The sequence below is a fragment of the Emydura macquarii genome, unplaced genomic scaffold (assembly GCF_026122565.2).
Source record: "Emydura macquarii macquarii isolate MOO-44397 ecotype Brisbane River unplaced genomic scaffold, CSIRO-AGI_Emac_v2 contig_2365, whole genome shotgun sequence".
NCBI classification, from domain to species: domain Eukaryota; kingdom Metazoa; phylum Chordata; order Testudines; family Chelidae; genus Emydura; species Emydura macquarii.
The window spans coordinates 3,632,136-3,658,354 of record NW_027132502.1 but is presented as its reverse complement, the minus strand read 5'-3'; the positions used below and the strand labels follow the sequence as shown (position 1 = coordinate 3,658,354).

Here is a 26,219-nt window from a genome sequence, read left to right as displayed (position 1 = left end):
TTGTATTAGCAGCACACAGGAAGCAGAGGTGGGAGGTTAATAGAGGGACGCCTGCAACGGAGCCTAAGGGGGTCTAAGCCAGATGTCCAAACCCCATTGTTACAAGCCTTGTTCTACGGGCGTCTTGCTGTAGTTAGAGTTAAGGGGGGGAGTGTGAAACCATGCAGGGAGCAGAATCCCCAGGTGGCAAACTCCAGTGATGAGTTATTCTAACACGAGCTCCTGCTCCCCTAGCCCACAGCTCCAGCCATGGTGGTGTGTCTGGCGGAGCCAGCGGCTGGTATGTCCCAGCAGGAGGCCTGGGTGGCTAGGGAAGGGTAGGGGTACGCCGCATGGGATGCACAAGAGACTGGGAACTTTCCAACGCCCGCTAAAGTGCTATCGCCTTTTTAAAAATCTGGACAAATTGGCGTCACATCAGCAAGGGAATTCACAGATCCAGGACTAAGGAGCAACAGGAACGGGTGTAACAATCCCTGCCGGGCCGATGGGCACCCAGCAAGAGCTGCTCGTAACTCCCAGAGTGTAAGAGCCACAGGCTACGGGCCCGAAAACCCCGGCTTCTTGCCCTTATTCACCGGATCTGCTTCCCTGCCCTAATCTGTCAAACTGGAAGCTCCCTGTTTTATTTTGCATTCATCTTTATTCTGTTTAAGACGTTGTTGTTTTTTTAGTGATTTACTCTTTGTAAATTTGCAGTTAGGTGCAATGGCCAGAATATGGTAATAGGGGTGTGTGCACAACACTGCCCTCTGCTGGATGGAGCCCAGAACTCCCAACTATGTGTCCTAAACCCCATACTGCAAATAACTAATAACAACAATACCCCCTAACCCTTATCTAGTGCGTCCCCTCAGTACAACTCAAAGTGCTTCACAAAGGAGGGCACTAGCATTATTCCCATTTCACAGATGGGGAAACTGAGGCACGGGGAGGTGCAGTGACTTGCCTGAAGCCACCCAGCAGCAGAGCCCAGGTCTCGTGAGGCCCAGCGGAGTGGCTCTTCCCACCAGGAGACACCCTCCCCCGCCCCTTGGAGCCTTTCCACGCAGCGGCTGCTCCCGTGTGCAGCTATGCAACCATGGATGGCCTGTGACCCACCGTGACTTCGTGGCCAGCCTTTCATCCTCAGCTGAGCGACTTCCCCTGCCAGGGGCACCAGGTGGCGCTGCACCACAGCAATTCTTCCACCTCCCTCCCCACCTCGGGAACCTACCCGGAGCCGGACTTCAGAGCGGTTTTGATACCGGGCGTTCTGAAAGTCCCAGCGCGGGAGGCCGGAGGATGAGCAATCCGCCTGGGAGCTGGTGAGAGCAGAGCACAGATGCCAGCAGCTGGGAGAGGGCTCAGAAGGCGTGAGCTGCTCTTCCGCTCTCTACCCAGCCCGCCCGGGATACAGAAAGCAGGGGCCTGGTTCCTTGCAGGAGAGGAGATTCTCCTTCCCCGGTGGCTCAACCAGCCAGGAAACGCAGCGGTTAAAGACAAGCGGAGCCACCTATCCAGGAGAGACAGCGAGATCTGGTCAGAGTATTTAGAGGCAGGCAGACACCTCGGCCAGGTCGTAGATCAAACTCATCCCTGGTGTGAACGCCAGGGCTGTGCTTGGCCCGGCCTGGATCTGGTCCTGTTGATCTAAACAGCTCCAGGAATCTTTGGCTCCCACAAAAAAGTCAAATCAGAGGCTATGGGAGAAACCTCTGGGCTCCTCCTCCTCACGCAGAAATCCAAGCGAAAACTAAACGGCCCATGTGCCAGCAAGTTGCCAGGCCCTGCTGGGATTCCCGGCTGAATGCCCTCAGCTTGGAAATCTTCGGCTCCAGCTGTTTAATGCCGCTGGACAATGTGCGTCCTTGCCCCTTAGCAGGAGAAGGGCAGTGTGAATTGTGGCTGGGGTGAAAGGTCAATAAACCCGGTGTCAGATGATACAAAACTACTCAGATAGTTCAGTCCAAAGCAGACTGCGAATTGTTACAAAGGGATCTCACAACATCGGGAGACTGGGCAACAAAACGGCAGATGAAATTCAATGTTGATAAATGGAAAGTAATGCACGTTGGAAAACATAATCCCAACTATATATACAAAATGATGGGGTCTAAATTAGCTGTTACCACTCAAGGAAGAGATCTTGGAGTCATTGTGGATGGTTCTCTGGAAAGAGACACTCAATGTGCAGCGGCAGCCAAAAAAGCTAACCCAATGTTGGGCATCATTAGGAAAGGGACAGATAAGACAGAAGATATCATATTGCCGCTTTATAAATCCATGGTACACCCACATCTTGGATACTGCAGACAGATCTGGTCGCCCCATCTCAAAAAAGATATACTGGAATTGGAAAAGGTACAGAAAAGGGCAACAGAAATGATCAGGGGTATGGAACAGCTTCCATATGCGGAGAGATTAATAAAACTGGGACTTTTCAGCTTGGAAAAGAGACGACTGAGGGGGGACAGAATAGAGATCTATAAAATCATGACTGGTGTGGAGAAAGTAAATAAGGAAGTGTTATTTACTCCTTCTCATAACACAAGAACTAGGGGGTCACCGATGAAATTGATAGGCAGCAGGTTTAAATGAAGTATTTCTTCACACAATGCACAGTCAACCTGTGGAACTCCTTGCCAGAGGATGTTGTGAAGGCCAAGACTATAATGGGGTTAAAAAAAGAACTAGATACGTTCCTGGAGGATAGGTCCATCAGTGGCTATTAGCCAGGATGGGCAGGGATTGCTGTTTGCCAGAGGCTGGGAATGGCCGATGGGATGGATCACTCGATGATGACCTGTTCTGTTCATTCCCTCTGAAGCACCTGGCCCTGGCCACTGCCGTCAGACAGGACCCTGGGGCTAGATGGACCATGGGTCTGACCCAGTCTGGCCGTTCTTATGTTCTTATCTGCTGCTCTAACCTGCGTCCTTGTGTCTGCTGCAGGCTGGGCTCCCCAGCGGAGCCTCCCCGGGCCTCCTGCTCTCCTTCTCGGTTGCTAGGGGGCTGTCCCAGAGCAGTTTATTGGGCTCCTGGCTCTTCAAATGGCCCCCCCTGGGCTCAGGGCGGATATGGGCCTGGATTCAGCTGGTCTCGGTGAGACGCCAGCCTGTATGACAGAGCCACGGGCAAAGGCCTCCTGGCCTGTGCGCGTCAAGAACCCATGAGCCGCTGCCTTGCCTTGGTCTGGTGCTGTTTGGATGAGCCCAACAAGCGACCCAGGGCGGCGGAACTGGCCCGAAAGCCCCGGCGCCGGTTACCAACCAGCCTGCATCTCCCCCGGGCCCGTCCCGGCCGAGCCTGTCTCCGCTCACCGAACGAAGGGTGGGGCCAGCCTCACAAGCGGCTGACATATCCGCGTCCTGACTTCCCGGTGGCACCGGCAGGGGACGCGATCGCCCAAGGCCCCGCCGTGAGTCCGTGGCAGAGGCAGGAAGAGAAGCTGCCCGACGGGCAGGCCCGGCTTTAGCAGATGGCAGCGGTTGCCCCGTGACATTTTTGGCAGCGGGCCGGCACCTGCGCCCCCGCACACACGAGGGCCCCCCGCGGCACGGCAGGCACACGCCGCGTGTCTGAGGTCACCCTGCCTGGCAGAGCCAATGTCCTCCCCGGGCTGGCGTCCTCCAGCGGCGTGACCTTGCCCGGGCAGTGTCCGGGGGGGGGGGATGCTGTGTGGGTGACGTTTGTTTGCACACTCAGGGGGGCCGGATGGAATTGTCCCCTGGGCGCAGCCGGCCCTGGGGCGTTCCACAATGACCCACGGCTGGAAGAGGAGTGTGCTGGAATGGCAGCGGGGGGCGGGTTGCGACTGAGGGGCAGGAAGCCCGTGGCTGGGATAGCAGGGGGCTGCGGGTCGGGAGTGAGGGGCGTTGGCAGAGCTGGGTCGGGGGGTGCAGGAAGCCCAGGGCTGGGATAGCAGGAGGCACATCACAGGGCTCGATGGCCATAAGCTTCCAGCCGCGCTTGCCTGGGGTAGCCAGCTGCAGCCTCTGGTCCCATTTGTCTCCGGCGTGTGTCAAATGCAGCCTGTGCCCAGAGGGGTCAGGACCCTTCCCCAGCCTAGCAGGGAGGCGGCGTCCCGCCCGCCCTGGAAACGCTTCCGAAGGGGCGAGCAGACGGCCCAGCCGCGGAGGGCGTTACGCTACCCGTCGCCCCGTGTGACGCTTCGTGACCTGTAGCCAGCGCCGCCGGGCCTGGTCGTGCCGGCTGCTGGCCGAGCGATCACCCACCGGGCCGGCTGCTGCCTGTGTCAAACAGGGCCCTGTGGAAAGCTTGGGCCTGGGCACCTAGTGCCCCCGCGTCCTTTTAGTGCCGCTTGTCTGGTAGCAAATGAATCTTTGGGGGGGGAAAGTGACAAACTCGGCTCGGTGCTTGTCCATTACATGCCCCCCCTGTGTCTCTGCAGCTCAGGGGGACCCCGTCTCCACTGGCAACCTTCTCCCTTCCGGCGTCCCATCGGCGGGCGCACCGGAGAACCCAGCTCCCTGGCCCTGCCAGCTGCTTCCCTGCGTCGGCCCCACGGGCTGGCAGAGGCGGCGTTAGGCAGCGTGAAGTCGGGCAGGTTGGCGCTCGCCCTCTTGCAATTCTCCGGCTTCCCACCAGAGAGCCCCCGTCCTTCACAAATCCGCCGGCCTGCTCAGCAGATGGGTTCAGGCTGCAGCCGGGTCTCTCGCTCAAGTGCTCTCCTAGGCGCAAGGCACCGATCCATGGAGGTCAGCAGAGAACGTGCTGGGCAGGCTCTTGTCGGCCGGCGCCCAGCCAGCAGGAGCTGGAGTCCAGCCCACACTTTGTAAGCGTTACAGGATCACTCAGACCTTCGTTTTCAGCAGGCACTGGGTGGGGGGAGACTCACTGTTTGGCTTCTCCACGTGAGATGCCTTAAAGGGACCCAGGGAAAGCGCTAAGCCCCGTCCTCTAAAAACCAGGGCCTCTCCGGTGCCTCAAGACAGGTCCCCAGAATCGCTCGTCGCCTCGGTGGTAATGACCATTCTCCTCGCCCCTGGCATCGAGCAGGTCACCCCTCATCCCTCCACGGGCGTCCCCTGCTTCAGCGCATCCGACAGAGGAAGCGGCTTGTCTGTGCTTCCAAGGCCTTTCCCAGTCCATCCGCACCTGACCCGTCATCGCTCCGTCGCTGTCCAGATGGGGGGTCCCGGCTCCGGCCGGCCCATGATCTCAGCCACCGTCACCCCTTGATTCAAGGTTCAAACAAAGCCCTTTGGGCTTTCTCCCAGGCTGCCCCTCATGCTCCCCGCAAACAGCTGCAACGCCAGATCCTCAGCCACCTTCAACCGCTCCTTCGCCAGGAAATCTGCCAAAACCTTGACCACCGTCAGGTCGTTTATGTGCTGTGACCCCGGCTGCTGACCAAGAGTGTCTCCCCCGCTGGTCTGCCCATAACCTTCGTTGTCCCTGGTCTTCTACGCAGACGGTAAGTTCCCGGGGGCAGGGACCACCTTCTTGTTCTGGGTTCGTACAGCACCTAGCACTGCCATAATACACATAATGATCATGATGTCGCCCAGCGGCTGTGGGTGTATTTGCCTCCCACCGGCTCCAAGCGCACATTGCCCTGGTTGGATGAATTGGGAAGGGGGGGGGTGAACCTGTCTCCCCATCTCCACAGCTGGCAAAACCTTGTCCCCTGAGCCCCTCCCACCTGGGCTTTCGATAAGCGCAGAGGGCACGTTCCCTATCCCGCAGCCATGGCGCTAACCCGGCCAGCACAGAGCACGCTCACGGCACCCGCTACGCACAGATAAATGGTGTCCCGCCCGGCAGCCCATCAGCACCTCCTAGGCAAACCCAGGAGCCTGCTCCCGACCTCACCGCCGCTGGGCCCCGTGCTCTGGGAAACACACAGGCCTTTAAGCCAAAAGCCGGCTCCAGGGTGGAGGGGCGGGCAGCTCTGGGGGCTGGAGGCTGGGGGTCTGCGTCTCCCCTAGTGAAGGCATTTCCCGCTCCTGGCACGCTCCAATTTAGCTGTCGCGCTCCCGCTGCGCCAGTCCCTGGGTGCCTAGGCCAGGGACGTGCTACGGCTTCTCCTTGCTGGCTTCCATCCCAGAAGGGGGAGGAGGGGGCTGGATCCAAAGCACCAGGACCAGCGTGTGCATGGGGTGGGGTGACAATGGTGCTGACGGGTCTTGACATGGAGCAGAGCCTCCCTCGCCCTAGACATCTCCCTGGGTTCGACCCCTGGCACGGCAGCCAAGCCGGCGGCTGTCCCATAATGGTGCCGGTTCCAGCCCTGTGGAGAGCCTCTCCTGGCCCGCTGGAGGCTGAATGCGGGCGGGGAGGGCTGTCCTGCGTGTGTTGTGGAGGGGTGGAGATGCCTGGGGGGAAGCCAAGCCAAGGGCAGCTGGGCAGGAGGCCCCCACGGCCGCGTCTCAGGGAGAAAGCCCCCGACAGGCCGATGCCGTCCAGCCGTGCCACGGGACCCGACTCGAGGCCTGCCAGCTCCCTGCCCCAGCGTGAGCAGCGGGCGGAGGAGGAGAGACGCCGGGGGGAGGTTGGGGCAGGGCCAGGGGAGAAGCTGCCTGAGTCCAGCCCTGCTCGGAGGAGAACAGAACTTCACAGCTGCCGCCCCTAGCGCGGGGGAATCGGTCCACGTGGCCGTGTCGGCTGGCAGCCACCGTCCCCCCAAGGGCTGGGTGCCCGCCCCTGGGACCCATCCCACGGCAGTTGCTCAGACCAACTTGGAAGCGGGGGGTCCAGTTTGCACAGCCCCTGTCCCACAGCAGCGGGAGCCGCGCCCGCTGCCCCTCAGCCTCCGTGAATGCAGGGTCCTTGCAGCACCCCGGCCCCGCTGCCATTCCAGCTCCAGAGCCCCAGGGGCCGTGGCTGCTACACGCTCAGGGCCTGGCAGGGTGGAGCAAAGAGGCGAAGCTGCCCGGTCCCTGGGCCGGAGCCGTCCTGCCGCGTGGATGCGTTTGCTGGACCATCACCTCCGTGTATGATGGGAAGCGCCCCGGGCCGCCTGAGCGGCCCCCCCACGGCCAGTCGCTGTCACCCCGATTACACAGCCGGGGGGACAGGTCAGAGTCAGGCACCGAGCCCAGCTTCCCAGACTCCTGCTCCCGTCCCTTCCCCGCTCGCCCGCCCTGGAACACCCAAAGCCCCACGGCTCAGTGCTCTGCCTCGCTGGGTTCTAGGTACTCACACCCTGCCCGTCACCGGGGCCTCTGGCCGGCTGTTAGACTTCAACCTCCAAGACTCTGGCTGCAGGGGCTATTGATGCTGTCTGGTGCATTTCCTCCTAGATCACACGGCCTGGTGTCAGCAGGCGCTTTCAGACAGGGCAGTGGATTGTGTTCCCTGAGGCTAAAGGGTGAGATCCACAGGCCCGGCCGTGACAGGGTGGCTGTTCCCATAGGAGGGTGAGTGAGTAATATTTACAAAGCACCTTCCATCCAAAGCAGCCAACCAACTGATTGCAATGACCTGCCCCTGAAATGCAGCCACCTCTGGGGTGGAACACGACCACTGTTTAACAACCGCATAGCCATGCTACACAGCATCCTGTCCTCTCTGTTTTCCCAGCTCCTCTTCACTGCATCCTCCTAACTCTTAGTGCTCTCTGTCGTCAAAGCCCTTCCCAAATCCACCCAGGAAGTGGGTAATGAACTGAGACGACCCCTGTTTCCTAGAGCAGGAAACTGGGCTACATGAAGGTTAAGTGACTCATCCAAGTCCACAGAGAGAATCAGGGTCTGTGGCAGGATGAGAACCCAGCCCCCGGAGCTCAGATCACCGCCCCACCAACCGTCCACCCAGGCTGGGGATTGGCCTCTCTGCCGAGGACAATATTGGCCAAAGCAGCGAGGGCCTGCAAAGGAACGGGACACCAGCCTCCTGCCGGAGAAAGACGCTACGGTGCAGGAATGCTAGCACGTGTCAGTCAAATCAGACATCTCTCCCACCCCAGGACTGGAGAGGTCTAGATTGTCTGCTCCTCTGAGAATGAAACAAGCCAAGGGGCAAAGGCTGCCAGATAGGATGGAAACTGAGAGGCGCTTCTGTCCTGCTGACTGATTTCTCCCCTGCAGGTCTCATTGGATACAGCGCTCTAAATTCTGCTGTGTAGCATCGCTGTGTGGTGGTTAAACAGCAGTTGTGTGCCACCCCAGAGGTGGCTGCATTTCAGGGGTGGGTCATTGCAATCGGTTGGTGGAATACTTTGGAGGGAAGGCTCTTTCTAAATACTGCTCCCTCACACACCTATGGGAACAACCAGCCTGTCACCACCGGGCCTGTAGATCTCATCCTTCAGCCTCAGCGACCACAATCCATCCCCCCGTCGCTCCTGTGTGTTTGGGGTGCAGACCCCCATTGAAGGTTTCTTGGCTGAACAAAAAGAGGTTCGCACTCAGCTCGACAGAGATCCGACGCAGTGGTGGGGAAAGCAGGGACCACCCAGTAATAGGGTGGTGGGAGCGGTGGCGATAAGGGAAGAGGGACAGATTTGGTCTGGGGGGGTGGGTGTGGAAGCAAGGACCTGGCATCGGGGGAAGCGGAGCTGGGGAGGAGGAAGCAGGGTAGACGGGAGGGGAAAACAGGGACCTGGGAGGGGAGATGGAACCCAGAGGGGGGAATGAAGATGGGGAGGGACGTACGGGGGGGCACACAGGGCCCCAGGCATGGGGTGAATGGGTTGGTTGAGGGGGTCATCAAGGCTCCCCCCCCAGGTTACCTCCCACTAGTCCTGGCCCTGGGGGGAAGTGTCGGGGGAGGAGAGCGACCCCCTCGTGACAATTAGCCAGGCTGACTTGGCCCTGCTATGTGAGCTCCCGGGCCCCCCAGCCCCTCGCCTACAAGGCGGCTGTGGTTTAAAGATCACGGCTAGGAGGCTGGGTGTGGTGGGGCCGGGAGGCCAGGGCAGTGGGAGCCGGGGGGTAGGCTGGGGCCTGTGGAGTGGGGGCGACGGGCCGGCAGGGCGAGGCTCCAGCAGCCATGCCTTAGCTCGCTCTCACGCGATTGTTTTGCTTCCCCTTGCCCTTTAGGTTCATAAACTCTGCAGTTTCGGCACCAGGTTCCCCTGCCTGCCCCGGGGTGGATGTTTTGTGCCTTGTCTGCACTGGGGATTGGCCCTGATTTCAGCCCTCGGGGTAGCTGAACTAGGGCCAACCCTGGTGCAGGCCGGCCAGGCCCTGCCTGACACCTGGGGAGCTTCCCTGGGGTGAATCCAGCTTCCCTTCCGCGGAGCGGGGCTTTACATCAGGGGAGCTGCCCTGGCGGCCGGCCGTCGAGCGATTGGCATCCAGTCAAACTCCCGCTGCAGACAAAGCCTCCCTTTTGCGAGGGCAACCTTGGCAGGTAACCTGGGCAGGCACGGCAGGCGGCAGCGCGGTGCCAGCTGAACCCAGCTCACTTTCACAGCCCTCATTTAACCTCCTTCATGTAAAGCAGCAGCCCTGCGCCAGGGCAGCACAGACTGCCTGTAAGCGGCAGGAGCGTGGGCATCCTAGGACCCGCCAGCCCTTTGCTCTGCCCAGGCGCTCCCCGCCTCCAGAAGTACATACACGTATTTTACCTTGCAAATTCATGAACCCGGGCTCTGCCTGCTGGGTGCACAGAGCCACTAGTTCAAGCCTCCTGTGGTGCCCCGCCTGTAAACTCCATCCACACTACGCTAGCGGAGATCCCCGGCTAGGCAAGCATGGGACTGGGGAGCCGGACTCCTGGGTTCCATTCCCACCTCTGCCAGTGGGTGGCCTGGAGTCCCTGCCTTTGCCGGGGAAAGGGTGTTGATGGCACTGACGTAATCCCCGTTAACTCACCAGCAGGAGATCCCCCTGCGAACGGCTGGGAAAGGATGGTTTTGTCCTTAGAGCACCAGCCGGGGTGGTGGGAGACTCAGTTCAGTTCCTGGCTTGGCCCCGCACACCCTCTGCGACCCTGGCCTCTCGCATGAGGGCAGAAGAAGTTAGGCCCCTTCGAGGAACTGGGCCTTTGTTCCCCCTTGATAAAAGGGGGATAAGGCCCCGTTCTCCAGGGTGGGGTGAAGCGAAATCCATCGCAGCGTGGGAGGAGCGGAGATGCTGGCGTGATAGTGATCGCAGAAGCCAAGGAGTTCAGTGTCCATATGCTACTCCCAGCCTCACGGTCTTACATTACCTTCTCTTCCCCTGCAGGGTTTAAATGCCTGCAGGAGGGATGGGATCCTTCAGACAGTTCGAGTTTGGCCTTAAAAAAGAAACTGGCCAGGGGACCTGCTGCTGCCAGCCAGGCATCAGGGCTGGATCCAGGAGCCCTGCCACCGTCTTTCATTCCTTATGTGCACACAGCCGTGGCCCTCGAAGGGAGGGCCCGTTCTCTCTCCGAGGTCAGACAGCCAAGGTGGTTTACTCACGGCTGGTGCACAAAACCGGCGCCCAGACACTCGTGAGGCCACGGAAGAATCTAGCCCAGCCTTAAGCCAGGTCTCCACCAGCTGCCCCCGCGCTGGGGCACCTTTTCCAGGCTGCCACTCAGGTGATTGCAGGTGCTCATCACCTGCAGCGTCCAAAGGGTTAACGTGGCTAGGGTCTGCCCCGGCTCCCCCAGCAAACAGAAGATGGGGGTTGCATTGGCCACCCACCAAAAGCCAGAGTCTTCAACAGTGCAGCCGGAGGAACTGTTGTCTGGGACGCGTCAGCTGGTGGCACATTCTGTTACACAGGATGCGCTCTCCGTCGCTCATTTCACACGTCTATAGCCCTGGGTGTTGAGTGTTTCCACCTCCAGCACACCTTCCTCAGGCCAGGTCTCTGCAGGAAGCGCCCCTGTACTTCACAGGGCAGAGACGTACTCCTGCCACCGCACTTCCCCCCACTCCTGGCTGGCCATTTCCACTGGGGGGGACGGCTCTGCTCTCCCTCCATTGCCAACGCCAGCGGAGGTCACAGCAGCTGCTCCGGTGCCCAGCACAAAATCTACTAATCAGTCAATCCCCCTTCACCCCTGCTAGTCACCCTTCAGCTGGACACCCGCCGCATGGCCGGAGAGAAATCAGGCCGCAAAACCGACATGCAGCCAGCTGCTGCAAAACCCCAAGAGTGAGAGAGAGACCCGGAGACAAGCAGTGTGTAAACTCCAAAGCTTGTCTCACACAGACGCTGGTCCGGTGAAAGGTATCCCCTCACCCGCCTGATCTCTCTGTCTTGGGACTGAGCCACTCCACACCAGCGCCTGGGGTCATTAGCCAGGTGATTCAGGCCGGGGGGGGGGGGGGCAGATTGTGAGCTCAGTAACAGCAGGGTAAAGCGACTCAGGTGCTGGCGGCTACATTCCTTAAAATTAGCAGGCAGGAAGCCATCGCTGGCTGCAGCGCTGTGCTGGGGGCAGGCCGTCTTCTCCCTCCTCGGCGGTCATTTTCACTAACCCTGGGGAATCCAACACAAGCCCAGAAACAGACCATGGAGAGGAAGGCGCCGCCAGTTTTGTCTTGGCCCAGTTCACGGGGGGGAGAGGGAAGTGTTACATCTCAGGCAAGAAGCTCAGCTGGTGATTGGGGGGGGGGGGGGAGAGTTTAGAGCAAAGCAGCAAAGATTTAGACCCCAGGCTGGGGGGCTGCTGGGGTGTTTTTGTTTTAAACTCGTCCCTCATCAATCCCCTCACCGCCCACGCTGGGACATGAGCTCCCTGAAGTTGCTCAGTGTTTTGGACATACGAGTGGCCCGTCGTGACTGACTCGGCCTCCCCATCACACTCTAGCCGCTTCTCCCCCACCACAAGCCGGTCCTGCGCCTCTCCCAGCTACCTGGTAAGGATGGGCCAAGTGCTATGCAAAACCCCAGCCACTGGGCCTCACAGAAACACTTTAAAGGGGAAACAGTTGTAGCCGGACGCAGACATGGAATCCAACATTGTGCATAGGGGGGCAGGCTGAACTGCGTGCAAACCACAGGCAGGGGTAAGTAGATGGATAGTGACCATACCTGTAAATACGCTCTCCTACAGCCAGGCCACTTGCCACTGCGGAAGAAACGACCCTGGAGAAGCCGGCAGTTTTGCTGGCATTCACACATCCATAATCACACACCTGCAGCGCCTTCCCACGCTCTGAGCTCCCACCTCTCCTGGCCAGGAATGACTGAGCAGCCTCAGCTGAGAGCCCAGCTCTGACCGCTCACCCAGCCGCTCATCTTAGCGCAGCTTCTAGTGTCCCCCCAGTGCTGCTGCTGTCTCACTAACCCAGAAATCCGCTGGAAGATGCATCAGAAAACAGGTTGCTTAGCTGGAAGGCCAGGGCACCTGGGGCCTGTTTGCCCATCTCATCCTTCAGGGGCAACTGAGGCCTAGATCCTGAAAAGGTACTTCCGTATCTAATCCCCACGCATGTCAGTGGGAGCTAGGCACTGAAGTCCAGCATGGAGTATCCCTGAAATCACGTCATCTTTCCCATCCAGCTGGTATTTAGCCTTCACAGCTGTGCCAGGGTTCTTCCCTCCCAGGGAGAGTTCAGCTTTTAGATGCTGGGTGCTGCAGGCGGAGCAGGCAGGTGCTCTCTCGTAAAGAGACGGTTAAGGGGTGACTTGTTCATGGTCTGAGTACCTATGCGGGGAACAAATATTTAATAATGGGCTCTTCGATCTAGCAGAGAAAGGGCTAACATGATCCAAAGACTGGAGGTTGAAGCTAGACAAATTCAAACTGGAAATAAGGCATAAATGCCAGAGAGGGTAATTAACCGCTGGACCAATTTCCCAAGGGTCATGGGGGATTCTCCAGCACTGGTGATTTTTAATTCAAGATTGGATGTTTCTCTGAAGATCTGATCTGGGGATTTGGGAAAGATCGATGGCCTGCATCATACAGTGAGACTAGAAGATCATCACGATCTCCTCTGGTCTTGGGATCTATGAAACCTACTGGCCCAGAGCTCCCAGCAAAACGGGGCGTGGAGACCTTAACAAAAAATTTACCACCATCAAATTCAGCCTCCTGCCCAGCCCAGGTTCTGATTGGACAAAAAAAAAAAAAAAAAAAAAAATTAAAAAACAGAAACCCAAAAAACAAACCAGCAGTTGGGAGCCAGTTTTGTTAGAACAACTCAGCAAAATAAAATTCCCGTTTATTGTTGGACAACATGGTTTCACACATACATCAAACAGGCCAAAAAAAAATAAAATAAAAATAAACAGCAACTTCATAGACAGAAAAAACCCTTTTATCTTTGGCCTTGCCATCTCATACAAACCCGCTACTTATAGTACAGCTAAAGTACAGCCACAAAAAAAGTTACTGGAATGCTCGGAGTAAGGTTGTAAATTTTTTTTTTTTTTTTTACGTTTTTGTTTTTTTACAAGGTCATTTTTTTTTTCTCCTTTGAGAGAACGGTTTGTTGGGACGCGGTCACACCACAAGTAAAGTCAGAGATGGGTAACGAGAGAGAGACACACTTCAAAGCCCCCCTTTTGGTCAATCCGAGATCACTTAAAAATGGCTGACCTCCTAACAATATGTACAAAAATATAAAATGTAAATAAAAAATACAAACAAATTCTCCTTTAAAGTACTTTTAAGAAAGAAAGCAGGGCCTTGAAGTTTTGGTGCTGGGGGAAAAGAGGGGGGTTCTCTCCCCACTGATGGGACGGGGCGGGGGGAATCTTTTCGGGCATTTATTCCAAGGGGCGTCGGCATCGCAGGCGGGCTCGCTCTACTCGGGGAGGATGACCACGGCGGGGGGGGCGCGACGGGACGTTGAAGGTGAACAAGTCGCGCTGGCCTGTTGTTTTGTTTTTTCCCTCCTTATTTTTAAAAAAAAAAATATCTATATATACGTGCTGCCTAGTCATCTTCGCCGGTTTTCTGCTTCTTCGGATCGACATCCTCGTCCTGGGGAAGAACAGAGGCATTATGGGGGGGTGTGACCTCTGGTACTGCGGCCACAGAGCACCAGCCACGAGCTCCACAGGGCTAGTGCAGGTTTCAGGGGGCGCTGGGAATCGGGATGTCCCCGACAAAACCCCTGTATGCATGTACGGGGTGGGCAGAGCTCTCTTCCCTTCGGTGAGCCCCGATCCAGGCTATCCGCACGGGCGGACAGGCAAAGCCACAATTTGCAGCTTATCCCGGTTTCCGGCAGGGGGTTGGTTCATCCCTTCCCGCTGGTGAGCTTGAGACCCGGAGGACCACCAGCACGTCACCAGCTGGGTCTGCCCAGCTCAGACAGGCGCTGGGGAAGGGCCAGCGTGGGAAGCACTCGGAAGTTTCTGCAGGGTCTCCGGGTTCACAGCGACAATAGGCTGGTCTTAGAGAGACTAGGACGCTTGGGAGCGTAGTTCAATCCATCTCCCCCAATAAACTCCCTTGCACAGTCCCAGTGGAGCAGAGCGCCTGGGCCAGCGACGTGAGATTTGGCATTTGCTCCTAGAGGTGGGGGTTTAGGTTTCCCGGCTCATCCCAGGGCCAAGGAGTTACTGGCACAGTTATCTTCATTGCCTGCCCCATCCCACCTCCTGCGCCAGAGCCCAGGTCCCTGTGAAACACGCCTGCCCATTGCAAGTGGACTCGGGTCTCAGCCATGCTAAGACAGCCACACTGCACTACGCTGACCTTTGACTCAGGCCTGCGTCTTGAACTGTGTCCACACGGCACAATGCCAGGGCTTGGACCCAAGTCCCAGAGGGACTCAGGCTCTGACCTCCCGCTTTCCTCCCCCCAAAGCAGGATCCTAGGAGCTGGGTTCTTGCTGAGAGTCCAACTGACTTGGCTGTAAACAGACGAGGGGCTTGGGCTCGAACCTGAATCAGAAGCCAGGCTTAACATGCAGTGTAGACAGACTCTAGGATACCAAGTGAGTCCCCCACCAGCCAGGACGCACCTATTCACCCCCACACAGGGTCCCAGCATTTCCTTCCTTTTGGTGTTTGGCTGGAAACCAGGTTTGCGCTGAATAGTCAGAGCCGACGCTGGAGAGACGCGCGAGGGGCAGGACTAGGTGCAGTGTGGAAAGCCACCGCGTTCAGACAAGCGGCCCTCTCCCCGCCACGCGCCCGGCTCTGCTCAGAGCCCACCGCAAGCCTGCGCATGCACGGCAGGGTTCCTCTCTAGCGGAGCGCTGCAGCTCCCACAGGACCGGACAAATGGAGAGCAATCCTGGGAGCTTTGCTGTAATCCATCCCAGGGTTACCCATAGCACCCAGCACCCTCCTCTCCCAGCCATCTGAGTAGCTGTGAGGGTTCCCCCCTAGCTATACAGTCCAGGCATGGTAGTAACGGCTGTTCTGCTGTAGCCTGGCCTGCTTCTAACCAGGCCACAGGTATAAATGGAACTAGGTTGGGTCCCCGATGGCTGGTCCCCAAAGAGGTGCAGAAGAACTGTGCATAGGGCTGGGGGGGGGGGGAGGGGGAAGAAACACCGTAACAGGACAGTGTGCATGGTTCAAAGAGTCCAAACGGCCCTGAAAAACGTGGAGGCGTCTGTCTGTGGCCAGGGGAATCTGCTCTGGGGCGTGTAGCCGGACACAGCCTGCCTACCTCGTCATCCTCAGCTGCCCGTTTGCCCGTGGGTACGTCGCCCTCCTCATCTTCATCGCCATCCTCTTCCTCACCTGGGGTGGGCAGGAAAAAACACGGAATGTGAGACCTGGGCGGCCCCGTCGCACGTGGACAGGACACGGGGGGCGCGCGGGCGAGGAAAGCGCCGGATGAGGCGGAGACCTGCTGGAACGAGAACCTGACCCTTCCGGTAACAAGCTGGCGGCTTGCACGTTCAAGGGTGGCACCTGCTCTTTGTGCGCGTTCCCCAGTGCCAGGCTGTGCGTGGGCCCCCCCCCCCCGAGAAAGCCCATGGCTCCTCTGCAACACCCAGAACAGCCCTCCTGCCTCCCTGCAGGGCTAGTACACGCGGCTGGTACCAGACACCCTGGCTTTGCAGAGCCGGGGTTGTCCAGCCAGCTGCAGAATCAACGCGCCTGCAACACTGGGGGTGGGTGGGCTGAGAGGGGCGGAGATTATTACAAGAGACGGCCGCTGGGAATAGGAGACGGGGCCTCTCTATCACTAGCGCAAAGCCAGCTGCGGCCTCATGGAGCACTGACCATCTGACAGTTGCCGGTGGTCCAGAGGACGATCGCTGCAACTCAGTTCCTAGCAGCCCGGTGCCGGGGCCACAAAATCCTCACCACACATAGCCTCTTTCATGGGGGGGCTCAACATAGGGGCCGAGAGCTGAGCGGGCCACCTGGGACCCTAGAGATGGTCCCCTCCACATCTGGAGTGAAGCTGATCAGCAGGGGGCGCACCAGCCTTGGCCACCCCACTCCCCATGTGGGTAAAGAGAGATGGGCACCAAATTCACTTTAAAAAACCCAAAACCCACTTTCCTAGTGGCTGCTCGAACGGCTCCAGATTATTTCTGCTTCTCTTCGCCGCTATTAGTCCATCTTTAATGAGTGAAGGGAGCCAGGACGCATTAGTTCCGAGTCAGAACCCTTTCTAATTATGCGACCGGCCAGCCCATTCTGCTGACAGGCTGCAGCTTTCCAGCAGGGGAGGGGGAGCAGAGGAAGAAAGGGGGGGAATCTGACTTGACCCACTTTCAGCTCAAATAGGCCAGTGGATCAGAACTGTGTTGCCTGAGGTGCCTTAGCCCGACCGGGAAAGAGGAACGCCTGGCTGCAAACCAATCTAAGTCCTTTGCATAATGGGAGGGCCCTGTGAAATTTATGGCGTTTAGGCCAATAAGCTGGCTTTAACTGTCAGCTCGAGCCACATGTGCAGACAGCTGGGGAATTAGGGTCATCCGCCTGGCACGCCCGCCCCCCGCCAGGGCACGCTCGGACCCAGCCGTGCCCGAGCCTCTGGAACAGCCAGATTAGCGCCGAGCGACACTTTGCCGGCCAGCACACGCAGCAGGTCGTTCGGGAGGGTCACGTGACTGCAGTCAAGTTGATCGGGGGCATATTTAGCTTCCTGAGCTGCTTTGAGCAAAGCAAATAAGGGGATGGCGGGGGGGGGGGGGGGGGAGAGGAGGAAACGGGGAGGGAGGGAGAGACCCTTTAAAAGCTGATTCCATGACTTTGGGCTGAAATTTACTTCCAAATATTTCAAACCAGCAGGAGGCGGGAGTCACGGGCGGCCCTGACTGGCTTTTCTCTCTCCTACGCAACGCCTGGCCCTAGACAGCTGAGATCAGCTCCTCGGGAACCAGCTTCCAGGCAGAGAAATTACGCGGGGTTAGCTGAAAGCCAGGAGCACGCCTGCCTCTTCCCCTCTGCAAATGCCATACGTTAACCACGCAGCACGGATGCAGATGGCTCCGTACTTCATCTCCTTCGGGGGCTGGATGGTAGAGGGGGCTGTATCAGCAACTCCCCTCTATCCAGGCATCACGCTCATCACCGTGGTATCTAAGCAACACCCCACCTCCCAAAGCCCAATTATGCAAGCTACCCAGAAATAGCAAGCAACCCTTCCAGGGTGTTTTGGGAAAGGCAGATGGCCCAGGCACCCACGAGGGAAATCTGACTCCTGGGGTTGAACCCCCATCCCGCTTGGCTGGACTCTTGGTTGATCTCCAGCGAGCTATCCAGGAACCAGCTCCTACCCGGAGAGCGCCATGTCCCCCCCCCATCTCCCCAGGGCTGCTGTCAGGAAGAGACCAGGCTACCGCAGCTTGCACTTTCCCTGGGCCAAACAGGGGCTTGCTTAAAGGACTTCAATTCCCAGCTCCCCCCCCCCCCCCCGACACAGTCAGTGCTGCCCCCCAGGATTGCAGGGGATTTGCCAGCAGCAGCTCAGCCAAGGACGCGTTTCAGTCCGAGCTCCCGGAGCGTGGTTTGCTAAGGACGGTTACAGCCTCCTGCCGGCCTTCACGCGTTATCAAAACGGACGGTCTCATTCAGCCAAGTGGGTCGTGGAAAAGTAGCGGGGCGGCTGAAAAGGGAAGCAGGTAGGGAAGTCACTGGGGGCCCCCCCGACGCCCACCTACGGGCTGGGTTACACCAGGAAACACGAGGGAAGCAGCAAGTGGAGACGGTTTGAAAAAAAAAAAAAAAGATGAAATGAGCCATTTACTCCTGGTCTCGCCCCAGAGAAGAGGCTCTGCAGGGAAATGCTGACGGCTCACGCAGCTGCTAAAGGGGAACCAATCGCTTCGCATGAATCATTAGCCTGGCAAGCGAGTCTGATTAGCGCCGTCGGCACACGTGCGGCTTAGAGGGGGGCCTATCTCCTATGCGCTCCGCTCGCCTGGCAAAAGGAGACCCCCTCTCCCAAGACCTGGCTCATTCCCTGGCTCAGGGACCAGGTGCCGCTGCCACCTCCCTCTCCAAGTCAGAGGGCGGCTTCGCAGGCCGTGCGCAGCCCACAGCGGTTTGCGAACGAGCCGTTTCGCTGGTACCTGGGGTTCAGGGTGGGTTTTTCAACCCCCACGAAGAGCTAAAGCTCGTACTCTGGGCCTCTGCAGCCACCTGTCCTCAACCTGTTGGAGCAAACCAGGGGACTGGTTTCACCCGAACCAATTCCACACCCAGGCTGGGGCCACTGGGAGACAGGGGCAGCACAACGTGAGGCTGGCTGGCTGGACCATCGGCTCCTGTCAGAGAGAACTGCCCCGGAACAGCCACAAGGGGGAGACGCTGCTCTCCGCACACTGCCACCACATGCAGCAACAGCAGGTTACGCGCAGGGGCAGCGTTTTGCTACTCAAGGCGGGCAGGCAGGGCGAAAAATTACCATCCCCCTCTTCCTCCTCGTCCTCTTCCTCGCCGCCTTCTTCTTCGTCTTCGTCTACTTCGTTGTCAGCCTCCTGCTCTCCGTTTTCCTCGTTCTCCTTGCCAAGACAAGATGCTCACTTAAAAAAATGCATTCAGGGAAGTCACTCGCCATCCCATTTCCCACTCCTCCCCGCCCCCCCCCGAGCTGCAGCCTGAGACCCAGTGATCTAGGAACCCACCCAGCAAGCCCCCCTTCAGCTTTCATAGCAGGTGCCCCTCGGCTGACAGACACACAATTCCGTGTGTATTTCCACTTCAAGGCTGCTACACGCTCTGTCTACACTTCATGCAAAAAGAAAGGATGAAGGATTTACATTTTATGGTAATGCAGCAGCTGCACCTTGAGCCTTCAGAGAGGAATCTGAAGTCTGTTGACATCGTGTCAGATTAAAATACAGCACCGGCAGCTTCCCTCGGGCAGTTTTTTAGAAAAAAAACTGCAAGGAAGCCCCAGATTTACTCGTGTACAAAGGCTTTCCCCACCCATCTGTTTGCCACATTTTCAAACCGAACGACAGCTTCTAGGAGAAGGATGCAGTGAAGACACATGGTCTCGGCCCAAGAGCACCACGCCTTTCCACCCCTTCCAGGCACCTGGAAATTGCCTGCAGGCTTTCACTGAATATGAAAGTGTAGCACGTTTCTTTCACAATGGGGTGACACGCCATAGCGGTGCTGCACGGGACACTTCCTCCTCACAGAGGCTAGCAGAGAATGAGTCCGCGGGAACATCAGCAAGAAAAAAGCCATCTCCTGAGGCAGGTCTCACAATACTTACAGCGTTGCCGTTGGCTGGTGCATCTCTGCCATTTTCTGTCTCTTCAACAACTTCCTTCTTCTCTTTTAGATCCTTAAAGGAGCAGAAATAACCGATGAGTCACCAGGAATCCAGCCCACAATCCCCATGGTAGGAAAGTTATAGATGGGGGGAGGAGGAAGCTGGGAGACAGTTACCCCTTCACATCTATTGCACTAGCAACTTGTTTGTTCTTGTTGTTTGCAACAGTTGTTGCAGGGGTTGAAAGGAGGGTGGGGATTTTGGGTACTAAAGGTAGTACAGACTTGATACAACGGTGGCTACATTTAATTCAGGAACTCCCAAACTTAAAAAGCTGGTCTCCTGCTTCTGCTTAGCAGCAAAAGCATTGGCTTATTTCCCACCTTATCGTGTTTGGTGAACACAGACAGCTGCAGTCCCACTGACAGCCCCTGGCGCATGCTGAATTACAGAGTCAGTCACGCCAGGGTCTGCAGAGTCGCACAGCCACTTGCTGCCTTCACAGCAGGGAAAGGTAGAGAACTGAGCCCGAATAGTTAGTAGCAGCGACCGTGGTCTCTCTCCCAACCTGCTTGCTCTTAATGTAGCCACAGAGCGGAAACTCCAGGATATATCTGCAGACTCTTAGCTGAACAGCAGGGAGATGGCTATTTTTTCCACATTACTCCAAGGAACATGGCGCCGTTCGATTTAAGGCCACTAGAGCGGTTCACATTTGAACCGCAAGCACAGGCAGGAGAGCGCAAGAGCCCGTATGTTTTCGCTATTGATCACTGTCAAAATGTCATGCCAAGTCGCTAGGCAAACAAGCTTGCAAGGATCCAACTTTGTTCCCGCACATGGCTAAAAAGAACGCTCTGGCACCCAAGTCTGCATCATCCTCTCCTTATGTTACTGCATGAGCTGCAGCGAGACCCTGCTCCCCAGGAGAGACGTTATTGCCTCTGCCAAGGAAAGTTAAGAGGCCTTTCTCCGGGGCTGCAGTCTGCCTTGAACAAAGACCAGGAGGTGTTTGAAACTTTTTGGCAGCTTCCTACTCTGCTGTCACAGCAAACCTGTGGTGTGTTTTGGTTTGGTTTTGTTTTGGTTTTCGTTGTGGCCTCTCGGCAAGCCCCTCAGCCTGGATGGAAGCTTTCACTCCCAGAGTTGGTGTCCCTGCCTTGTGTCAGTGCTAAGGCATGGCCAGCCCCGATAATATGGCCCTCCCTTTTTTTATTTGGATTAAAATAACCTTCAGATTATTCGGTCAACAGCGCAGGCATATTGAAACAGTGGACTACTTAAGCCTTTCAGATATCCAGGCATCTGGATCAACTAAGTATGGATTAATGAAGTCTGACTACATTATCCCCAGGCAACCAGACCACTATAACCTAGCCCTGTATGCCTTGAAAGGGCATTTTCTCCAAAGCCAAGCATTGGATTTACTACACCTGTTTATCAGAGACTATCATCTATTCAAGTAAGTATTCTGCAAGCCTTGAACAGAAGTGCAGACCTACTTCCTCCTTCCAGCGCTAACATTTGAATCCCATGCAAATTGCAGTTTCACTGAGCTGACCAACTCCATCACAGTTTTTACACTATCTCCAATTCCTACCTGTCATCTACTGGACTCATTTGCTGCCAGGCCATTCCTACTGCTACAGTACACAATTTTAAACCTGACCTACCAGGAAGTTCTAAGATTCCCCAAGTTTACAACAGAAGAAATGAAACAGTCAGAGTTTCCAGACCACTAGTTACCACGTTCGTAATCTGTTTGGAAAAGTTATGCATAAAACACAAGTGGTTCTTACGGCTAGGAAAGTGCAGTGATGTTCTTGTTACTAATTTTAGTTTAATAAATCCAAGGCACCAGCCATCAGTGTTCCATTTAAGAAACTTTCAGTTCAATTATAATTGAGTTACCAGGCCTCGCTTATTTGCATAGTGATGGTGCGCTGCTAGAAATACTAAAGCTTTTTCCATTCCTCCGAACGGATCCAATACAAATAGACAAATTTGTACACCAGACTTCAGATGAGGAGTCAATGCAGTAGCATTACTTTAGTTTTAATGCTTTGATGGAGGCTCTAATTATAGGTGTGGCAAGACTGTTTGTCTATAAAATAGCAGTGATGTTTAGTCATAGGAAAGCCCTACCTTCCACCCTCTCCTACCCAAAAGTGAACATGAACGTTCCACTTGGTATAGTAGTAATGGGCACTAGAAAAAAAATCAAAGCCAACTGCATTCATAAGCCATGTCATGGCTCAACCCCAGTACAGAGAGATCAAATAAAACAATTCGGACTGGCCATTTTAAAAGCGGCCTAAAAAACCACGGCCAAACTGCAAGGATGGGTCCAGCCCCAGTTACTGCGGGAATCTTGGTTCATGTGATTTCTGGCCCTGCTGCAGGAGGCTCAAACCCGGCTTGGTTTTAGCTGCACCCTTCAGTTACTGGGCGGCAATGTGCAAGGCCGCGCGGAGATGGGATTTTAAGGGGCTTCAACGTGCAGTAAAAGCAGCGGTTTGCGGAAGAAAGTCAGACACCCCCAGGCTTCTAAAGGGCCTGGCCGCTGCATTGATTTTATTTGTTTATTTGCTGCCAGCTGGTTGCAGCCCCCACCCCCACTTGCAAACCCCCCGGCTCTGAGTCAGTCAAATGGGCTGACTCCAGCTTCGAAAGGTCAGGCCCAGTTATCCGGGCGGCAGACACCCTCCCGCCGGCAGGGGGCTCCGGCTTCTCAGCACCACGCGCCCTGCCCCATTTCAAACCGCGCGCCACTCTCCGCGCCCTCTGATTGGCCCAGAGCCGGCCTTGCCGGGAACTGTAGTTCTCCGCAGGGCCACCCGGCGCAGGCCCGCCCGCGGGGAGAACTACGACTCCCATGGGGCCCCGCGCGGGCGGAGCACGCAGAGGCGGCAGCACGTGGTGGTTGATGAGCTCCGTTGCGGCTGACGGGTGGGGTGCGGTGGGGGCGGCGCCGAGCAGCGCAGGAGGAGCCGCCGCCCGGGAGCCGAGGCGGCAGCTCTGGGACCCCTCCCCCCCCACCCGGCGGAATAAATCTTCAGTGTCTTGTTTATTTTAGTGCCCCGACTTGCCGCGGGCGGGCGGGCGGGACCCGCGCCCTTGATCTGCTCCATCGCTGGACCCCCTGCGAGGAGATGGGGGGGGGGGGAATCTTAATCTTGCGGGCCGGGCCTCCAGCGACACAGCGGGGGAGAAATCAGCACCCGCCCGCCCGCGCTGGGGAAGGTGCAGAGAGCCGCCGCGCGCCCCCCCAGGTTTGGGGGTGCATCGGCCAAGTGCCCCCCATTGTAGGATCAGCCCGCAGAGCGGGACCCGCTAGCCCAGCGCCGACCAGCCGGCTCTATCCCCGCCCCCACCCCGAGCAGAAGCGAGTCCCGTTGGGGGAAGCACATGGGGCGGCCACACAAGTCCCCCCGCCCCGAGGAAGGAAGGGGGGGGGGCCGGGAGGGAAATTCCCCCGCCCCCTAAAGGGCAGGGGAAGGTTAATGAGATTCCCAGCCCCCCTCTCCGAAAGAGACTGGGGGGGGGGGGGGAACAAACCCACCCCCGGGCTCCTGCGTGCATCCGCCGGGCGCCCCCCCCCCGGGACCGGAGCGAGCCCATGTTCCGCAAAGCCGGGGGGGAGGGGGGGCAGAGCCCCGTAGGTCCGGGGACCCGCGGGGGGCAGGGGAATCCGGCGTCCCAGAAGCGGGAAAACAGAAGTGAAAACGAAATCTGCAAGCAGGACTGTGAGCTGCTGATCCGGCGGCGGCTCCGCGCTCAGCCCCCCCCCCCAGCCCGTAGCGCTTGCCCCGGGGGGGGGCGCTGACCTTTTCCCCAGCCCCCGGGGGACGGGGGCCGCGGACGAAACACCTTGAAACCCCGAGAGGACGAACGGCGTCCTCCGCCCGGCTGCAGCGATCGGCCCGGAGGGAAGCGGAGCGGGGCCCGCTCGCTACAGTGTAGCCGCCGCTCGCTACATTGTATCCGAGCCCTGCCCGCCGGGGCCGGAGGCACACAAACAAACGCCCGCCCCCCGCAGCGAGCCGGGGCTGGAAGTTTCACCCCACGGCCGCCCCGCCACTCGCCCGCGGGGGCTCGATCCCCTTAGATTGCCCCGGGGCGGGGGGGAGAAGGCAGCGGACGTACCACTCCGCTGGGGACCCCAGCTCGGAGGGGGACCCCCCGGGGGCAGGGGGGCAAACGCGGGAGGTTTAAGCGTCCGATTAGAACAGCGCGGGGGTCCCTCCCTCCCTCCTTCTGCCCCGCAAGGTTAATCAGTGTTTAACTGGAGTTAAACGCCCTGCAGCCTGATGGGGATCTTAACCCGCTTAAAAAGAAGCGAGGGTGGGAGGAAACTCCTCCCCTGTGGGGAGCCAGGCGCGGACACGGAAAGTGGGGGGGGGGGGGGTCCGAGCAGGTATCCAGGGCTGCGATCCCCGAGAGGCAAAGCCACGCTAGGAGCCGGCACGGCGTGCTCGCTTCCTTGCTTCATTAAACAAAGAACCCGCGCAGAACAGCTCACCACAAACATTTGCAATCAAATCCGCTCCTTTCCCAGCCAAGTCAAGCCCCCCCGCGCCCTCCAAAGAAATCGCTTCCGATGATCCGCATCCACCGACTTGTAAAGTTATTTCCACGCAATTCAAGTGGCTGGCTGGGGTTGTGTTTTTTTTGTTTGTGTGTTTGGTTGTTTTTTTAAATGCCCGATTCAACCGAGCCTCCAAACCAACGTTTCGTTTCTCGCCCGGGTCATTTAAAAGCAGCGGGGCTGGGAGAAAGGCACATGAAAAAGTGGGTGTTTCAAGCCGGATCCCTTTCACCACTTTCCAGGCAGGTTATTTCCCCTCCTGAGAGCAGAGGAATTGAGGTGGGATCTAAGTTTTACGGGGGCTGTCAAGCTGAGAGGCGATTTGAATGGAGAGCGGTCTCCAGCCAGGCAACAAAAATAAGAGGAGTGCGCTTTTTAAATGCCTCCTTGAAAGACATACACACACACACAGCAAAACCCTCCAGCATAAGACTTTACAACCCCCCCCCCCCGAAAAAAACCACCACAACAACAAAAACCACAACCCAGCAGACACTCCGGGTCTGCAACATTTCTGAGACCAACCACGCTGCCCTCACCTTGTAGACAAAGAACAAAAAAAGAAAACACAGCAGGTTCCCGCAAGGCAAAATGGTACTTTGGGGGGCAGACGAAGTCAAAAAAAGCGGAAAAAAACCGAGGGGGGGGGAGTGGAGAAGGGAGCTAAGCGTGCAGACTCACCTTGGTGGAGATCTCGGAACTGGTGTCCACAGCTGTGTCCGACATGGTGCGCTGGAGAGGGCGGTATATAAAATAGATCTACTATAAAAATAAGCGGAGTGCAGGTCCAGCCGCCGGCGGCGCAGAGCAGGAACAATGCAAAGATGGCTTTGGACACAGAGCCAGTGGAGAACTCACGCGGCGCCACTAGCTTTAATATAGATTAGTGGGCGGCGCGCTCACTCCCCTGCTCCATCCCCATTGGCCAGGCCGAGGGAAGCTGCGCCCGGCCATTGGTCGAGGGACAAACAATGGGCAAGGCTGCTTAAAGCGGCAGAGCCGGCCCATGGGCAACCGTGCGATGAGTTTGCGCCCGGCCTCAGCGTGCGGCGCGCCTGCAAGAGGCGCTGAGAGGCAGCAAAGCGCGGCAACGGCAGCAGATCCCTCCTCCTCCTCCTCCCCTCCCTCCGAAGGGAAGCAGCAGCAGCTCCGCATGCCGCGTGCAAAACGCAGAGCGCCCGGTTGCATTGCATTGCATTGCATTGTTAACGCTGAGCCCAGGCAGGGAACAGACAGAGGAACTAAGCAGGAGGAGAGAAACCAAACCGCCCTCCCCCCCGCGCTTTTCTCTGCCTGTCTCTCTCCTGCCATTAGAGCAGCAGCCCCCACTCTGCCGGGGGAGGGGGGGATTAAAAAAAGTCGATGCAAAAGAAACCAGCGTCTATCGTAAGCCCCCTCCCTTGGCAAAGAGCAGCTGCGCATTGTGGAGCCGCGCAGGGCTGGTGCGGGGGGGTTAATTCCTCCTTTCGCTGATTAAAACCCAAGAGCCGCGTTAGTTGCTGTGAAAAGCCTCGCACGGAGGCTGGGACTTTCCAAGCCCCGGGAGAGGCAGAGGCTGGGCTTTCGCTCCGCACCGGCCACGAGCCAGGCACCGGCCGTCTGCCGGCGCCCTCCCTTTCTTCTTCTGGCGGCGGCTGAACCTTTGGCGATCCCGCCGCACCAGTAACACGAACCCCCCCTCCCCTCCCTGCAAAAACAGGAAATTACCGTTTAAAACCCGAACCAAAACAGCGCCGCTTGCCCTTCGCTGCGGAGCGCGGGGAGCCCAGCGTCTCTGCCGCCCGGCCGTCCACGCGCCCCTTCGCCTTCCCCTTGCAATCGCCTTACTTGCAAACGCACAATTTAACCCCCCCCCCCGCGATAGACACACACGAATCCGTGCAGAATAAAATCAATACAAAAGCAACCCCCCCAACCCCCTCCTGCATCGAGGACCCCCCCCCCCCTTTGCTAAAGCCCGGCCACCACTTTTTTCCCACTGTAACTTTGCAAAGGGGGCGGGGAGGGGAGCGAAAGAGAACCCCCCCCCCCAGCCGTAAGGCATACAATGGAGTACATTACATTGGACGGGGGGGGGGGGGGGGGGGGAAGGGGGGAATCGATTTTTTGTTTTTGCAATTTTTTAATCGACATCCCCTCCCCCCTACTAACATTTTTTTTTTTG

At 57.7% G+C, this 26,219-nt stretch overlaps 1 protein-coding gene across 3 annotated transcripts; it reads right to left on the bottom strand.

Annotated features, from left to right (window-relative positions):
- Positions 1-13,005: 13,005 nt before the first annotated feature.
- On the bottom strand, positions 13,006-25,860 carry PTMA (prothymosin alpha). Of its 3 annotated transcripts, none has more exons than XM_067561123.1 (6): positions 25,763-25,860; positions 24,737-24,787; positions 19,468-19,539; positions 18,649-18,745; positions 15,448-15,521; positions 13,006-13,803 (listed from the first exon to the last, which is right to left on the bottom strand). In XM_067561123.1, exons 2-6 carry the CDS (start codon positions 24,779-24,781, stop codon positions 13,756-13,758), a joined length of 336 nt encoding a protein of 111 aa, XP_067417224.1. In that variant the 5' UTR covers positions 24,782-24,787; positions 25,763-25,860; the 3' UTR covers positions 13,006-13,755. The 3 variants fall into 3 exon arrangements, with proteins under 3 accessions (XP_067417224.1, XP_067417226.1, XP_067417225.1); XM_067561125.1 differs by having other exon boundaries at positions 18,649-18,742; positions 25,763-25,857; XM_067561124.1 differs by lacking the exon at positions 25,763-25,860 and having other exon boundaries at positions 18,649-18,742; positions 24,737-24,895.
- Between the last annotated feature and the right edge of the window lie 359 nt (positions 25,861-26,219).